The sequence below is a fragment of the Chironomus tepperi genome, unplaced genomic scaffold (genome assembly GCF_022539635.2).
Source record: "Chironomus tepperi strain 1889 unplaced genomic scaffold, CSIRO-AGI_Ctep_v1 contig_8, whole genome shotgun sequence".
In the NCBI taxonomy this organism is placed as follows: domain Eukaryota; kingdom Metazoa; phylum Arthropoda; class Insecta; order Diptera; family Chironomidae; genus Chironomus; species Chironomus tepperi.
The window spans coordinates 1,008,484-1,024,008 of NW_027226130.1; the positions used below are offsets into that span (position 1 = coordinate 1,008,484).

General features: G+C 33.0%; 2 protein-coding genes across 2 annotated transcripts in view; one reads left to right on the forward strand and one right to left on the reverse strand.

The window, feature by feature from the left end:
• The window catches only part of Syn (synapsin), a 111,645-nt gene that overhangs the window by 26,014 nt on the left and 70,106 nt on the right, over positions 1–15,525 (forward strand). The window lies entirely within an intron of this gene.
• The window catches only part of Timp (Tissue inhibitor of metalloproteases), a 46,178-nt gene continuing 33,679 nt past the window's right edge, over positions 3,027–15,525 (reverse strand). The window contains exons 2-5 of the mRNA XM_070653132.1: positions 5,691–5,921; positions 5,251–5,418; positions 5,053–5,189; positions 3,027–3,637 (exon numbers count right to left, since the gene is read on the reverse strand). Of these exons, the coding sequence (XP_070509233.1) occupies positions 3,449–3,637; positions 5,053–5,189; positions 5,251–5,418; positions 5,691–5,820 (624 nt within the window). The 5' untranslated portion in view covers positions 5,821–5,921 and the 3' untranslated portion in view covers positions 3,027–3,448. The remainder of the gene's footprint in view (positions 3,638–5,052; positions 5,190–5,250; positions 5,419–5,690; positions 5,922–15,525) is intronic.

The following is a 15,525-nucleotide window of genomic DNA, read 5'->3' on the forward strand; positions in this document are numbered from 1 at the left end:
GTTTTTTTGAGTGTAGATATCTCAGGGTAAGGGGGTTGGCCGGTTATTATATAACACTCTTTTTAAAAGATGGGGGAGGGGTGGTACACACGTTTTAAACCGCACTGGGGGAGGGGTGGTTAGCCCCCAGTGATTAGCCCTTGTAGCTAGCCCCAGTGCAATAAGGGAGTGGGGATGGGCAGTTTTTAAGCCTCAAGCCTTTGTTGTTAACCGCATGTTGTTATGTGGCTTACCACCAAAGTGTGCTGTTGCACAAGTTTTAGACTGCACTGTGGGAGACCCTCAGTGGTTTGCCCCAGGGCAGTAAGTGCTATTGTGTTACGTAATAAGTCAACAACCCCCATAAAATGTCAGATGGGAATTCACATGAACCTTTTTTTTGTGTGAAAAAACGTAATGTAAATTAATGATATTCAGGTAGAAAGATTAGAAATGTCATGGAAAGGTGTACGGTAAACTTAACGATGAAGTCAGTGGAATTTTAAATTTCAATTTATCAAAAAAATTTCATATAAAAAAAAGACATTAAAAATTCATAAATCTTTAAAGCCACTGCAAATATCTCTTATTTTAAGATATGGAAATTAATCTACCGCGGGTGTCTTGCCACGCCCAAAAAACTTCATAAATAATTTAAATTATTTCACATGTGGATTTTTCAACATTTTTTTTTTACTCATTTCTAATTAACTTAACTAATTTCCTCAATAAATTCTCATTAAAAAATTATTAATCAAAAAAAGTTTTTTTTTATTAAGGTAGCAAAAATTAATTAATTAATTTAATTAAGATTTGAAAAACATGAAACAATTTTTTATGCTGTTGCTGATTTGGGTTCTATTTACCAATATGTACAATTTTTTTTAAGCTGATTCTTTGTTTTGGTTATGCGAGAATATTTTTAGTATATATATTTTGTTGTTGTATCCAATATTAAATTACATCAAATGAATGTTTGATCTTTTTTTGTAATGAAAGGAATATTATTTTTTTGCTGGATATGCTAAAGGTTATATTATGCTTGCGTCGTGTTGTGGAAGCTTAATGATTGAAAGTTTTTGTGAAGCAAGAGCAGGTTTCGGTCTCTTTTTTGGTCCAGTAAGTCTAATTTGAGTCTAATTGAGGTTATATCCTAGTGTAATGTCTGTGCAGAGTCGAATCTAGGATATCGAGTCATATGTAGGCGATTCTGCCAGTTCGAGATACAATAAGACAGTAAGACCTCCATAGTCGATCTGATATCTACACAACCCTTTTTGTGAGTAGTGAGTTTGATTCTCATCAGAAGCCGATCTGTCTCAATTGTTAACATCTAGTCATAGATTGTCGACATAACAAAGATTCCGCATAATTCGCATAAAATCACATCTAGATATTAAAAGCTTTTGAAACTATGATTTCCTAATTTCAATCTCGAGACAAGTTTAAGACTACAAGTTTCTTCGAACTCTCAGTTTCTGTCTCAGTCCCAGTCTCGATCAACGTCACGGTTTGGTCTCGGTTCTGATCTCGTCCTGGTTCTGATCTCGGTCTTAGTTCCGATCTCGGTCTCAATCCCGATGTCGGTTCCAGTCTCGTTCTAGGTTTTGGACTTGATTTCGGTCTTAGTCCTGGCCCAAGTTTCGATCCAGGTTTCTGTTTCAGCCTCGGTTTTTTCTCGGGTTCCAACTTGATCTCAGTCTTGTTCCCGGCCTTGATATCTAGAAACATATTTAGACTATAACTGACTATTATTCTCTGAGAATCTCAAAGACTAACTTGCGCACGTCTTATGAACCTATTAAAAACACCCAATCCTGAAATTAAGGACAGACTCATCCCTATTATTCTCAATTGACACAAAATCTGATTTGAATTCATATTGCTTTCTTTGATTCTAAATTACGAGCACAACTAGGTGTCGTTTGAGTGTGGCATGTTAGGTAGGATTGGTTGAATGTTCTTTAAAGTGTAAGTTAATTCCTTGTTCCTATTCAGATGACTCAATCTCCAGAATAGTAAAAATCATAGACTTTTAACTCTACAATTTCAACAAAGAGTTCACTGATGCTTCACAATTTGTTCAATATCAATGCATTCCAAGCAATATCATTCAATTCAAAATCACTTCAATAACTTCTTGCAGATAAAGCACAAAAAATTCCTTTCATTATCAAATCAATGCACTTTTCAAAAGCACATACAATATATATGACTTAATTTATCATATTTCTTTCTCTATTTTGAAACTTATCTCCTTAATAATAATTTTTCATTTTGCTCAATTTATAAATTTTTTTTGTTCTTTTTTACTAGCGAGCATTTCAAAAAATTTCAAATTTCAATTTCAAATTCAGCATTTCTTTTCATTCTTATCTTCCATCAAGTTTCTTTCTTTCCTCCTTCTTGCTTGTGCTTGACTGCATTCAAATGATTTTCGTTTGAATGCGGAAGCAAATTTGTTTCTGACAGAGTTGATGATGGAAAGCAGCATGGAAAGTTTTGTTTTTGATTAATTTTTTTTGTGGTTTTTGATTCTTTTTGTGTTGGTTTTTGAATGTTTGCTGGGTTTTGGGGTGATGTTGGGGGGATTGGGGTTGACTGTATGGGTAGGATTGGATTTGCTCAATTGTAGGATTGGGTTGACTGTAGTTGGGATTAAGTCGACTCCATAGCTAATATTGGGTCGACTTCAACGCTAGGTATGGATGGCTAGGTTGACCCCATAGCTAGGTATGGATTGACCCCATAGCTAGGATTGCGTTGACAACATATCTTGGATTGAGTCGACTTCTTAGAGATTGGATCGACTATTTAGCTAGATCAGGGTCGACTACATAGCTAGGATTGGGTCGACTACATAGCTAGGACTGGGTCGACTACATAGCTAGGATTGGGTCGACTACATAGCTAGGATTGGGTCGACTACATAGCTAGGATTGGGTCGATAGCCATTGGGTCGACTGTATACCATTGGGTCGAAGCATAGCTAAGATTAGGTCGACTACAAGCTAGGATTGACTAGGTGTTGACTATCCTACATCCCCACCAACCCCTTACCCCAGCAAATCCCTCAAACAACTCTGAATCTTGATGGAACCAATAATTTTCGCTATTTCTTCTTATTTTTTGAGTAAAATAAAATATAAAAATTTCCTTTAAAAATAAATTTGATTTTTTGTATGTTTTTTCAAGAAAAATACCACAGTTTAATAATCATAACAGTAATAATAATAGCAAATAAATAGGTTTTTGAGAGTTGAAATCAAAAAAATGTAATAATAAAAAAACTTCGTTAAATTTAATGAAACTTTATGCTCAAAGTTTCAAGTGTGTTCGTTAATGTACATACATAGCTTTAATGTTAAATTTATTTTTTTTTATATATAAAAAAACCTTTTTTTTATAATTTTATCATTTTCATGTTATGTAACATAGTCCTCAATAGTTGTTGTAGTCAGCATATCGTTTATGGATCAAGAAGACATGACTGATATAAAGGACTGCGTCTCCATTGACATTTTGTTTGTTTTGATGGAATCTTTGAACTCTTAATTGGCACACAAATACCGTAGTCAGTTTCACAATCATTAAATAGTGACCAATCGCAGCTTCTTGGTGCTGTTTGACAATTTTTGTTGTTCACGCATAAGTTGATCTAGATTGAAATGGATGAGAATGAGAAAATATGGATTAATTTGGAATTTTATAGGAATTTTCGCTAAATATGTTCGGAAATCGGTTTTAATCCCCGCTAATGACCATTAAATAACCAAAAAATCGTTAAATTGATCCAAAATCCGGCACCAGGTCAGCAAGACTCTGGCATGGTTAAAACCGAGACAAGGGTCAAGCCATAGTCACGTCGGCGCATCTTATTGGCAAACCTCGACCGAAACCGTACACGACATACGGTTCATGAGTGACACTAGAGTGCCGCGGTCCACAAGTCGCCCATCATAGTCATACCTGGGTCAGATTTTAGATCAATTAACCAATTAATGCTAATCGACACAAAACACTCAAAAAGTCACTAAAACGACTTGCATGTCCAACTCATCTACATTTTATTATGTATCGCTATCACGTACATCCTTCCATTACATCTCCATACACTTAAAGTCATTTAATTCCTTCTTTCAATTAAAAAACTTTTTTGAGGAAATCCATTCGGATGTTAAATCTTTAAATAAATTTCCTTTCTGGAAAGTTGAGTTGTTAAGCGATTCCAATCAAAGGAATCAGTGTGAAAGTCAGTGAATCGTGTAAAAAAAAATTGAAGCATTTGTGTTGGCAATTCAATGACTTTTAAGAGTCTGTTTGTGAAGGAAGGAAATTACATGTTTAATGAATCTGTGATATTGACATCTATTGTTTGAGCTGGTGATTGGAAAGTACGGAAGTGATTCAAGTGAGGTTTACATTGAGTTTTTTAGAAAGTTTTAAGAATGTTCTATGATTTTATGGCTTTTGTTGGACATACATGAGCTTGAACTAGTTGATAACTAACGAGTTTCTAGAATTCGAATTTGTAACGGTTTTGAAAAATTCAAATTTTTCTAACGATTTTGTAAAATTCAAAATTTTAAACGTTTTTTTATAAAAAATTCAAATTTTTTAACAGTTTTGTAAAATTCACAATTTTCAGCGATTTTGTAAAATTCAAAATTTTTAACGGTTTTGTAGAATTCAAAAAACTTTAAAATTGTCAATTTTGTTCATTTTTCCCACTTCGAAAAGTTTTTCGACTTTAATTAAAGTTCTACAAACTCAATTTGATAAACAATATCATATCCAACGCCAACAAAATAGCAAAAGCACAGCATATAAAGTTTCATAACTAAAACTTCATCAGAAAATCCATAAACCTTTAATTTTCCGCATTTACTCACTGTGTAAACCAACAAATCATCTTAATCAAACAACAAAGTATCTCATTCAATGAGATATTGTTGTAGACCGACCCTTATATCCCACACTTTAGACACAATAAATCATGATATTTTGCCTTCCCAGATATGCCATAATTTGATAAGCCCAAAAACAGTCAGGATAACAATAATTCGACATTACCTCGCATCCACAACCTTTTTTATATGCTCCAGCTATGCCACGCTTCTCAACTTGTGTCATTTTCGAATATTCTTTGACATATTGACACAATCCAACTTTCTGTGAATTACCAGCGATGGCATAAAGTTGTCCAATTTCTATAAAAAGACATGAAATGAGATAAAAGAGTCAATAGACTATAAAGTTGTGACTTCTTACTGAAATTAATTCCACAAAGTCCATCATTTGGTGCTGTAATTAATCTTGACTGTTTAAGATACTGTTGTGCTTTCTCCGATGCCTTATATGATTTTACAATATCAATTTTATAGATGTGATGATTGTTAATTTTACGATTTGATCTTCGAAGAATTCTAGCAACAATCACTGTAAATGATACAATAATTAATAATTTCATCAATGGTCTCGGACAGGGTTGCAAAATAGGTGTCTGACAGGCAAAAACCGTACAAATTCTTGTTAATTTATATGGTTTTTTACTACAAAACCGTACAAATTATCAAGAAAACCGTACAAATTCTTGATAATTTATATGGTTTTTCCTACAAAACCATATAAATTATCAAGAATTTGTATGGTTTTTGCCTGTCACAGGCACCTGCTTTGCAACTCTGGTCTCCGATAAATCCAAAACTCACCATATTCTGCATTACAATAACTTGTTTGCGGATGTGATGGCATACACGAGCAGGCAAGTGTCTCATCTGCCAGCATTAAAAATGAAAATGATATTGCGAATATCGTAAGTAACAGCTTCTTATGACTCATTTTTGATCTTGACTATACTTTCTTGGCTACTGGCTAACAATGTAAACGTCTGTGGACGTAGAGAGAGTGTGTTTTGGGTATGAAGATGAGCAAAAAATTGTCTAAAAATGGAAAGAAAAAATGTTTAAATGCCAAATTAAGTAATTATTTTATGATAAATTAAGCAATAAATTAAATTATATTCTTCTTATTGTCACTCAATTATGTGACATTCACTTTTTATACACAAATATTGCTTGTTGCTTGCGAAGGAAGTGAGACAATTGACTGTCCATAAAGAGTAAGGCTTACTCAAAATCAGAGTTGCAAAACAGGTGTCTGTGACAGTCAAAAACCATACAAATTATCAAGAATTTGTATGGTTTTTTTCCCCACAAAACCTTATAAATTATCAAGAATTTGTATGGTTTTTGCCTGTCACAGACACCTGTTTTGCAACTCTGCTCAAAATATCTCTCAAATAATAACAATAAAAGTTTCGCAATATAATAATATGAATTGACATTTTCTCGGTATGGTACCCGAGTGACATATAATAGCAGGAGGTTGTCAATTTTGATGATGTTTATTGCTTAGTATTTTTTGAATATTGACGTGCAATTTATGAGAATTGCATGAAATCTTTGATAATTGGGGTTCATGTCTTATCCGTAATTGGAAATTTCTGCATCATTTGAAGCAATGTACACATTTTGAGGTTATGTTCTATAAATTTGCATTTATAATACTTATTTTGAATCCACACGCGATAATTATCGATGAATCAACTATTTAAGCATGCTATGACTCAATCAATCAAATCCGTACTCTAATTCAGGGCTGAGCAACTGTTTGTTTCACGTGGCACACCTTGGAGGTAGGTCATGACCGAGACAACACACGGGGTGCACATGAAGGCACTATAGAGTGCATGGGCCATGAGGGCACTATAGTATGTCATGGAGCGCATGAAGACACTATTGTGTGTCACAAGCGACATAAAGGCACTATAGTGTGTCACAAGCCACATGAAGGCACTATAGTGTGTCACGGCACACAAGTCACCAACCCCTGCCCTAATCAACAAACATTGCATCAATATAACCTCAAAAATAGAAAATATCTGATGCATCCTGTTCACATTCACCCATTTAAGCCACAACAATGCCTTTTAATGTATTCTCAGAAAAAAATCCATCTCATGCATATTTTAACTTCGCTGACTGGAAAATCCAAGATAAATTTCAATGTTTGAATAGATAGACCGAATAGCTATTGGCATAAAGTGTCATTGACTTGCGGGCTATGAATCATACAACATTTATTTACATCTGTGAACAACAAAAAAAAGTATGTGAGACTGACGAATAAACTTTTTTTTTTCTCACTCCGACACAAAAGGAAGATTTTTCTTGGCTTTGGATATTGCGTGTTTGTAATATTTATGCGAACGGTTGAATAACATTGAGTTGACATTCGGCAGGGTTGGGAATGTTGGGATTTTGGGGATTTTTGGGAATGAAATCAGCTAATTTATGAATTGAAATTAAGAATTTTCAATGATTTAGAATTTTTATAGAATAACGGTCAAATTGAATTCAAATTTCTACATTAATTTGTAGTTTAATGCCCCTCTTGACTGTCTGATGATCTTTTTTGTCATGAAAACAATGGAAATTTAAGATTTTCAATGATTTTGCAAATTTAGCGAAATAACGGCCAATTTAAATTCAAATTTTCTCATCAACACGTAGTTTCACGCCCTTCTTGATTGTTTACATTTCAAATAACAATCAAAAACATCAAAATTATCTTAATTTAATTATTAGACAGCATTTAATGCTATTAAACTCAATTTAATATCCATTCAAACACGTAAATACTCATATCTTTAATCAAATTAACCATTCATTGGAATCTGCACCGAAAGTATCATTTTCCTTATCAAAATTCCATTCATGGAAATTTCTAAACATCTTAAATGAGATTTTTTTTATTGTGACAGGCAAAAGGACTGACGAAAAAGTTACCCAAAAGAAGGAATCTCAACATATTCAAAATAAGAATGAAAACAAAATATGAAGAAGAAAGGATTTAACTGCGATATAAACTTTTTTTGGGTCATTTTTTTTTTGACTTGAAAGTTTGACAATGTCCAATATTTTATCTGATTGCCACTTTTTTATTGACATATATTTGCATTATTAGGTTTGTCAGTTAATATTTTTGGTTATGTTCTAGTGGGTGGGCAACCTTTTATTTTTCTGAGTACATCTTGGTGGTAAGGCTCAATCGAAACTGCACATGACAAACGATTCATGTCACACTGATGTGTCGCGACACACGATTCATGTCACACTAGTGTGTCGCGTCACACTGGTTGAACATTGAACACAGCGTGCGATTCATGGCATTTCGGAAAATATATGAAAGGACATTAGAGTATCGCGCACATGACAACCGATTCATGCCACACTGATGTGTCGCGACACACAATTCATGTCACAGTTGTGTATTGCTTCACATAGGTTGGCCTTTAATATCGTACACAGCGTGTGATTTATGGCATTTCGGAATATTTATGGCAACACACATTTATGCCACGATACATTAGAGTACCACGACACACAGGTTGCCCACCACTGCTGCAATCCAAACTCTCTACAATTTCTTCTTCATCTTTGCACTCCTTAAACATATTTATTTAAATGAACAAAACATATAATCACGTATAGATGCGTGAGCGTGAAAATGTTTACAAATTAATAATCGATAATCATATTCATGTTGTAATATAAAGTTGTGATTCATGAATCACTTAACATGAACAATTCTTTGTAATGAATAATGAATATTATTGTGAATGCTTAATGTGCTACAATTCAGTATATATCATTTTTAATTTTTAATTTCAATAAGTACTTAATAGTTTAATTGAAAGCTAATGATATTTATCATCGCGATAAAAAGTTTTTGCTATTTAGAAACACTTTAGGTGATTCTTATTTTTATTCTTTATTATAGTTCCGTAATCGTTGAATTTATTGCCTTTTCATTCAAATAAATAATAATAATAATATAAAAGGAATTAATGCCTATAAGATTAATCGACAACAGATACATAGTGAACTTTTATGTGGAATAATTGAATTAGGGAAGGGAGGAGGAGCATGGAGATAAAAAAATAGCTATTGAAATTGAATTTAGAATGAGAAAATAAGAGAAATAAAGGTATATTGAAGATCAAAGAGTTATTCGGTCACAAGGTCATGAAGTTGAGTGAATTACGGAGGTGGTGATGAGTTAGTGATCAATTGAATAGTATTGTGTAGCTAGACTAATGGGAAGATTTCTAAGGATGACCACATGTAGTATACTATAGTATACTAAATATAGTATACTATAGTATACTAAATATAGTATACTTTACTTAATATACACCAAGTGTACTACTTGTATACTACTTGTGTACTTATTGTATACTATATTTAGTATACTTGAGTATACTTGAGTATACTAAATTTAGTATACTTGAGTATACTTTATTTAGTATACTTGAGTATACTTTATTTAGTATACTTGAGTATACTTTATTTAGTATACTTGAGTATACTAAATTTAGTATACTTGAGTATACTTTTTGAACACAGTCTTTCTTACACACCAATCTACTAAACAATAAGCAATTCCATCATATTCATCCATATATCAAGTTTCCAACCAGCAAAATCTCAACCAAAACACTTCAAAATTTAAGATTAATCGAGAACTATGAGCGATCTTGTCAAGATTAAAGCATTACTTTGTATCATCTATCAAAAAAATAAAAAAAAATTACCGAGAAGCCATGAATATTACATAACTTAAAACTGTACGTCTCTCACATTACAAAAACCACATAAACTTATTTCGCATGAAAATCAAGTCAGACAGCTAATTTGCTCATTAAAGCTGTGAAAAAAGCAGGCAATCATTGAAAATGGAGAGATAACAATCAATGAAAGTGTAGTATATCCTGAGGATACCAAGTACACATGAAAATAGCCATAAAATGAAATTTTTATGATTTTTTAAAATTATTGGAACGCCTTAACGTCACGAGAAATTCTTCCCATGACCCCAAAAAAATGAGACTTCAATTTTTTTTTTCAAAATTATTCAAATGAAATCAATCAAATGCATTTCATTATTTAATTTAATTAAATTTCACATAAATTGAAAACGATTCTTTTCATAATGCTTTCAATCATCGAATGCGAATTTTTAAAGGTTCAAGATCAAGTGATCAACGAAGTGATTTTTAGCACAATTTTTATGGTCTGTTGTTTACTTTTTTTTTGCTTGACTGAATAGGTTAAGGTTTAATTTTTGATGGAAATTTGAGGTTTTAATTAAAAGAAATTGATTTTATTTCGATTTTGCCATGTTTTATGAATCAATGGCTTTATAATTTGATTAAAAATCGATAATAGAGCTGCGAAAATTCAAAAATACTTTTCGAAGTGAGAAAAAATTTGCATCTTTTGGATAGATTTGAGTTTCAAATTCTAAAAATCCGTTACTTTTTAATCCAAGTCAACTTTGAAAATTCAAATCATATAAAACCGTTAAATGCCATTTTCTAGATAGCTTAGAATTTCAAATTCTAAAATTCCGTTACTTTTCAACTCGAAAAAATTTTAAAAATTCAAATCACATAAAACCGTTAAAAATTATTCATAATGTTAACATCAATAATTCTTGTAGCTTGCTATGTTCCGATTCAAATCATCACATTACAATACTCAAAACAATCAATTAGCCATAAATATAAGCGCTCTAAAGCTTCCAAATAAGGCATCCCAACTTTATTTCTTCATTCTTCATTTTGTGCAGTCAGTCTAATAAATATTATTTGTTGTTTCTTCATCTCTCTTCTTGTTCTATTCTGGGCGCTTATTTGGCTGACACGAGATTGAGTGGGTGCCAAACAAGTCAATATATATTAAGTAATGTAATATGAAATGAGAAGATGTGCATACAAAATTTAAATTTTTTGATAATTTAATCCGGGATCAAGTGTTCATCAATGTTGACGAAAGATCAAATGAGATAATATGAGAAGTTTAATATTGATTTATGAGATTAGATTTTGGTTGGGGGATTGTTCAGATGTGATGGAATCTAGAGCTGAATGAAGCTCCAATAGGGAACATTTGGTTACGAATGGAGGGAGGGGTCAACTTTTCTCGTTAGATGGATAACGAGAACGACCCATAAAATTTGAATTTGACAGGAAAGACACAATTCCTGATAACAGATCCCCAGAAGGACTCGAACTCATGTCTCCCACGATTTTCGGTCAAATGCTCTGACTTGACTCTGATAGAAATGAAACAATTCCTCACAACAGATTCCGAGAAGGATTCGAACCTAAGTTCAACAATCTTCGGTCACGGTAAAGACATTATTGATGACCAACACTGCAATGCCGTGAGACCATTGTGCGAATCCTTGTAGTATCGACAACTTTCTAAATAATGATTAGGAAATCTGTCTCTGGTGGGAATCGAACCCACATACTCACATAAGAGTAACACAGACATCCAATCTGTGTCTAACCACTCGGCCACAGAGGCCTTATTCTGGAACTGGCAGATTCGCCTATCTTTATCTAAATACCTAAGATTCCACTCTGCATAGATACCACATAAGTACGTCCTTACCCCATGAACATAAATTCAGATTGACAATTTGTCAGCATGAAATTCTTATTCTTTTGATGGAAAATTTAATATACAAAAATTTTGGTGATGAAAATCACACAAAAACTTGATCTTATGACTCCGTACCATGCTGGTTTAAGAGCAATATTTTTACATCTACAGCAGGCAGTGGTGGGCAATCTGTGTGTTGCGGTAAGTTTTGACTGAAACCGTATATGACAGACAGTGTGCCAAGATACACAAGTTGCTCACCACTGATATAGATTATTGTGCCGCGGCACACAGTTTGCTCATCACTGATGTTGAGCATTGTGTCGCGACACACCAGTATGACGCCTTAGTGTGTAAGCTGTGTGCGGTTTCGGGCAATTCTTACAACGAAGGTGTGCCACGGAAAATAAAAGGTTGCCCACCACTGATCTACAGTAAGGTAGACAAAGTTCTTTTGGGGCAGAAAACACCTTTTTATGTAAACTTTATGAAAATTGTAATGAAAATTCAATGAAAAGTTGCCGGAAAAGAGCAAATTTGTTTAACATGAACAGCTATTAGCTCGATGAAATATTTAAAAAATTTATAAAAATTCTATTTTTTTTTCAACATTTTTGTAATTAATTTCAATTTAAAATTCAATTTTAACAATTAAAAAATGCTGATAATTAAATTGCTAAAAAAAATTTGTTCGCACTCAATTCAAATTAAATTTTATCGTCGCGGTTGACTGTGCTTATTTACCTGACAGTTCGCCAAATGACTTGAAAAAAAAAATCGTTTATATATCCATCATAGGTTCAATAAACTCAGTTTGACATGTAAAGCGTATTTTTTCTTCTTCTTATTGCTGCTCGCTATTTTGAAACAAGAAATTACTCAACTGCCGTGTATGTTTGTGAAAACCTACACAAGATGAGATTTTTTTTAATATGGTTATATGCTGATAATTTTCCGTATTTGAAAATTCTGAGTGCTTCTTACATTTTTAATGGTGTAATAAAATGATTTTGTGAAGGATTGGAAACGCTTTTTTAAAGGAGAATTTTTTCTGCAATTTTTAGATTTTTTATGGGATTTGAACAAGCTTTTTAAGAAGATGGGAATGAATTTTGTGGAAGATTAAGTTGTTTCGAGGAATTTGAGAGAGTATTACGCATGTACAAAATGGGAAAATGTCTATAAAATTTGAAATTCTGGGAAAAAATTCAGGAAAAAAGCTTGAAAATCAAATGAACTAGCATGAATTTCTGGAACAAAAGATTAAGCAATGAAGTTAAATTTTAATACTGAAAATCAGCACAAATTTTGCATTTTATTCTTATTTCACAAGACTTACAAGTCTTGTCAAAGGTACACAAATCGATGCGACTGTGGTTTCGACTGGGATTCGACAATATCTGACCGCTAGAGCAACCCTGACCTAAAAACACTATTTTCCGACTTTTTGAGAAAATGGTTTGATAAAATCTGATCTAGGTTATGGTGGCGTTGAAGCAGAGAATAATCTTGAGTATCGAGTCACATATTTGCGACTATGTCTTTGCGAGAGTAAGGCCACTATGGCCGAGAGTCTAGGCATTATATCAAGTAACTATAACCATTTTCTTTGTAAGAATCTGAGTTCGATTCTTACCAGAAGCCGATTAACCAAAAATTCCAGAGAGTGTTGTCAATATGACAATGAGACTCACGATGTTCATGTCTTAATACTGCTCTTATAGCATGAGGAGCAGTATTGTCCAACCTGAGAGCAGCGACAAGTATTTTGAAGTTGTCATCAACGGTTTTGGTCCTGGCTTGAGTGTGCCCAGGCACAACATGTATTGGCAACACTGCCTTAGAGTATAGCGGGTGACTGGACTAGATATGTAAACTCTCAAATAATTAACTTAATATTAACTAAATAATTCAACTTTTTAAGTTGTTTCCATCCAAATCATCAAAACTTCACCAATCCCTCACTTCTAGTAAAAATTCATATTTTCTCCATGAGATCATCTCAAGGAATGTATAAATTTATATATGTATATTATTTTAACCTTATCAAAAATCAAATATGAATTGTGTTTATGCACAAATAGCTTTCCCCTCTTGTCTACATCTTGCTTAAAGCTTTATTTTGCATTATTTCCTCATAATATTATTTTTTTTTATCTCTTTCCTGGAACTGAGACCTCAATAACATCCATTCAATAACTGATTGTGCATTAAAGTATGAAAATATATGAATGATGTAAATCATCAATGTCTAATCAGAATCGAGCAATAATTCATAATCAATATTGAAGTGAGAATTATTCACACATGAGTGCAGCATGAGGTGATAAACGAGTTAATGCAGATGCTTTGCAGTGCCTTTATTGCTCAATGAATTAATGAATTTGCTGGCAATTTGAAAATAAAAATCAGATTAAGATAATAACAAGTAAAACTAAATTGAATAACAAATAATCGGTCAATTATCATTGGATATGAACGATTAGCATGTACAGGCCTAAGTCATGTCGTACTTATCTCCTATGAATATCTAATCGATTTGCAATACATTCAGGAATGTTATGTGTCACGAAATCAATTTTTTGTTTCTTCTAAAGCTTAATTCAAAATTCAGTTTTTTTTGTTAGTTAATAATAGTAATGCTAAAGCTTGATCAATTGGCTGATTTGAATTCAATTAATATGCCGTGTGCGCGTTGAAAACGATAATTGTTTACTGCTTGTTAAGTTCAATCAAATTAGTATTTGAAAATATTAATTTGATGAGCTTTGTGGGATATGGAATTGTCGTTTTGTCTGCCATAAGACTTGAAGGGGTCTGAAACTACACAAACTTGTTGGTTTGAAAGGGTGTGCAACTACGCCTAACTTTAGATTTGTAAGGGTTTGAAGTTACGATAACTTTGTAGGATTGAAAAGGGTCTGAAACTACGATAACTTGTTGAATTGAAAAGGGTCTGAAACTACGATAACTTGTTGGATTGAAAAGGGTCTGAAACTACGATAACTTGAATTTAAAAGGGTGTGAAACTACACCAAGCCTTTAGTTAAGAAGGGAGTGAAACTAAGTAAAACTGACCTATTAGATCATTTTGAACGCAGTAAAAACAAGGAATTTAATGAGCAACAACAAAAAAAAATGCGCTCCATTCCCTAAAAAACCTTCAATGACTCCCATACGTCTCCCTCTAAACCTATTAACACAATAATTTATTACTATGTGTTGATATGCTTCTAAACTAACTATTTTTCATTTCAATATAAAAGGCACTTAATGGTATTATGATGTTAATTGAAATTATTACTTAACTTTTGTGCCGGCTATTGACAAAAAAGAGCCCTCAAAATATCTAAACATGACTGAAAAGGTCTTTAAAGCAAGCATACGAACGAGATGAGAGGAATAAAATACAAAATTAAGCAGTGCTTTTTTTCGGTATAGTTTCTCAATTTATGTACAGACATAATATTCATTGATTCAATTATAAATTATCTTGTTAAAATGTGAAGCATATACGTAAAGGTCTTGTTGTCTACTTTACATTGTTCTCATATAGGTCGATGAAATATCGACATTCGTTTATGTTAATGGACCCAATATGATATATTGTGTTTGACTATTAATGTAATAATTTTTGCTAGTTCTTATAATGACATAATCATAACTGTTTCTCCGCCATGTATACAATAAGACAGTTGTGCGCAACATTTTGCTTTTCGCGGCACACCTTTGTGGTAAGTTTCAACTGAAATCGCCTACGACACACGGTTTATGTGCCTATTGTGTTGCGGCACACTACTATGTTGCTGCACATTACTCTGTTGCGGTACACTACTGTGTTGTGACACAATACTGTGTTGCGGTAAACTAGTGTGTTGTGGTACATTACTGTGTTGTGGCACAATACTGTGTCGTGGCACACCACTGTGTTTAGCTCAATACTTTGCCGCGGCACACAATTTTGTCGCAACACACAGGTTGCCCACCACTTCAATAAAACGTAGAGTATATAAATTGTGAAATTAAGTCA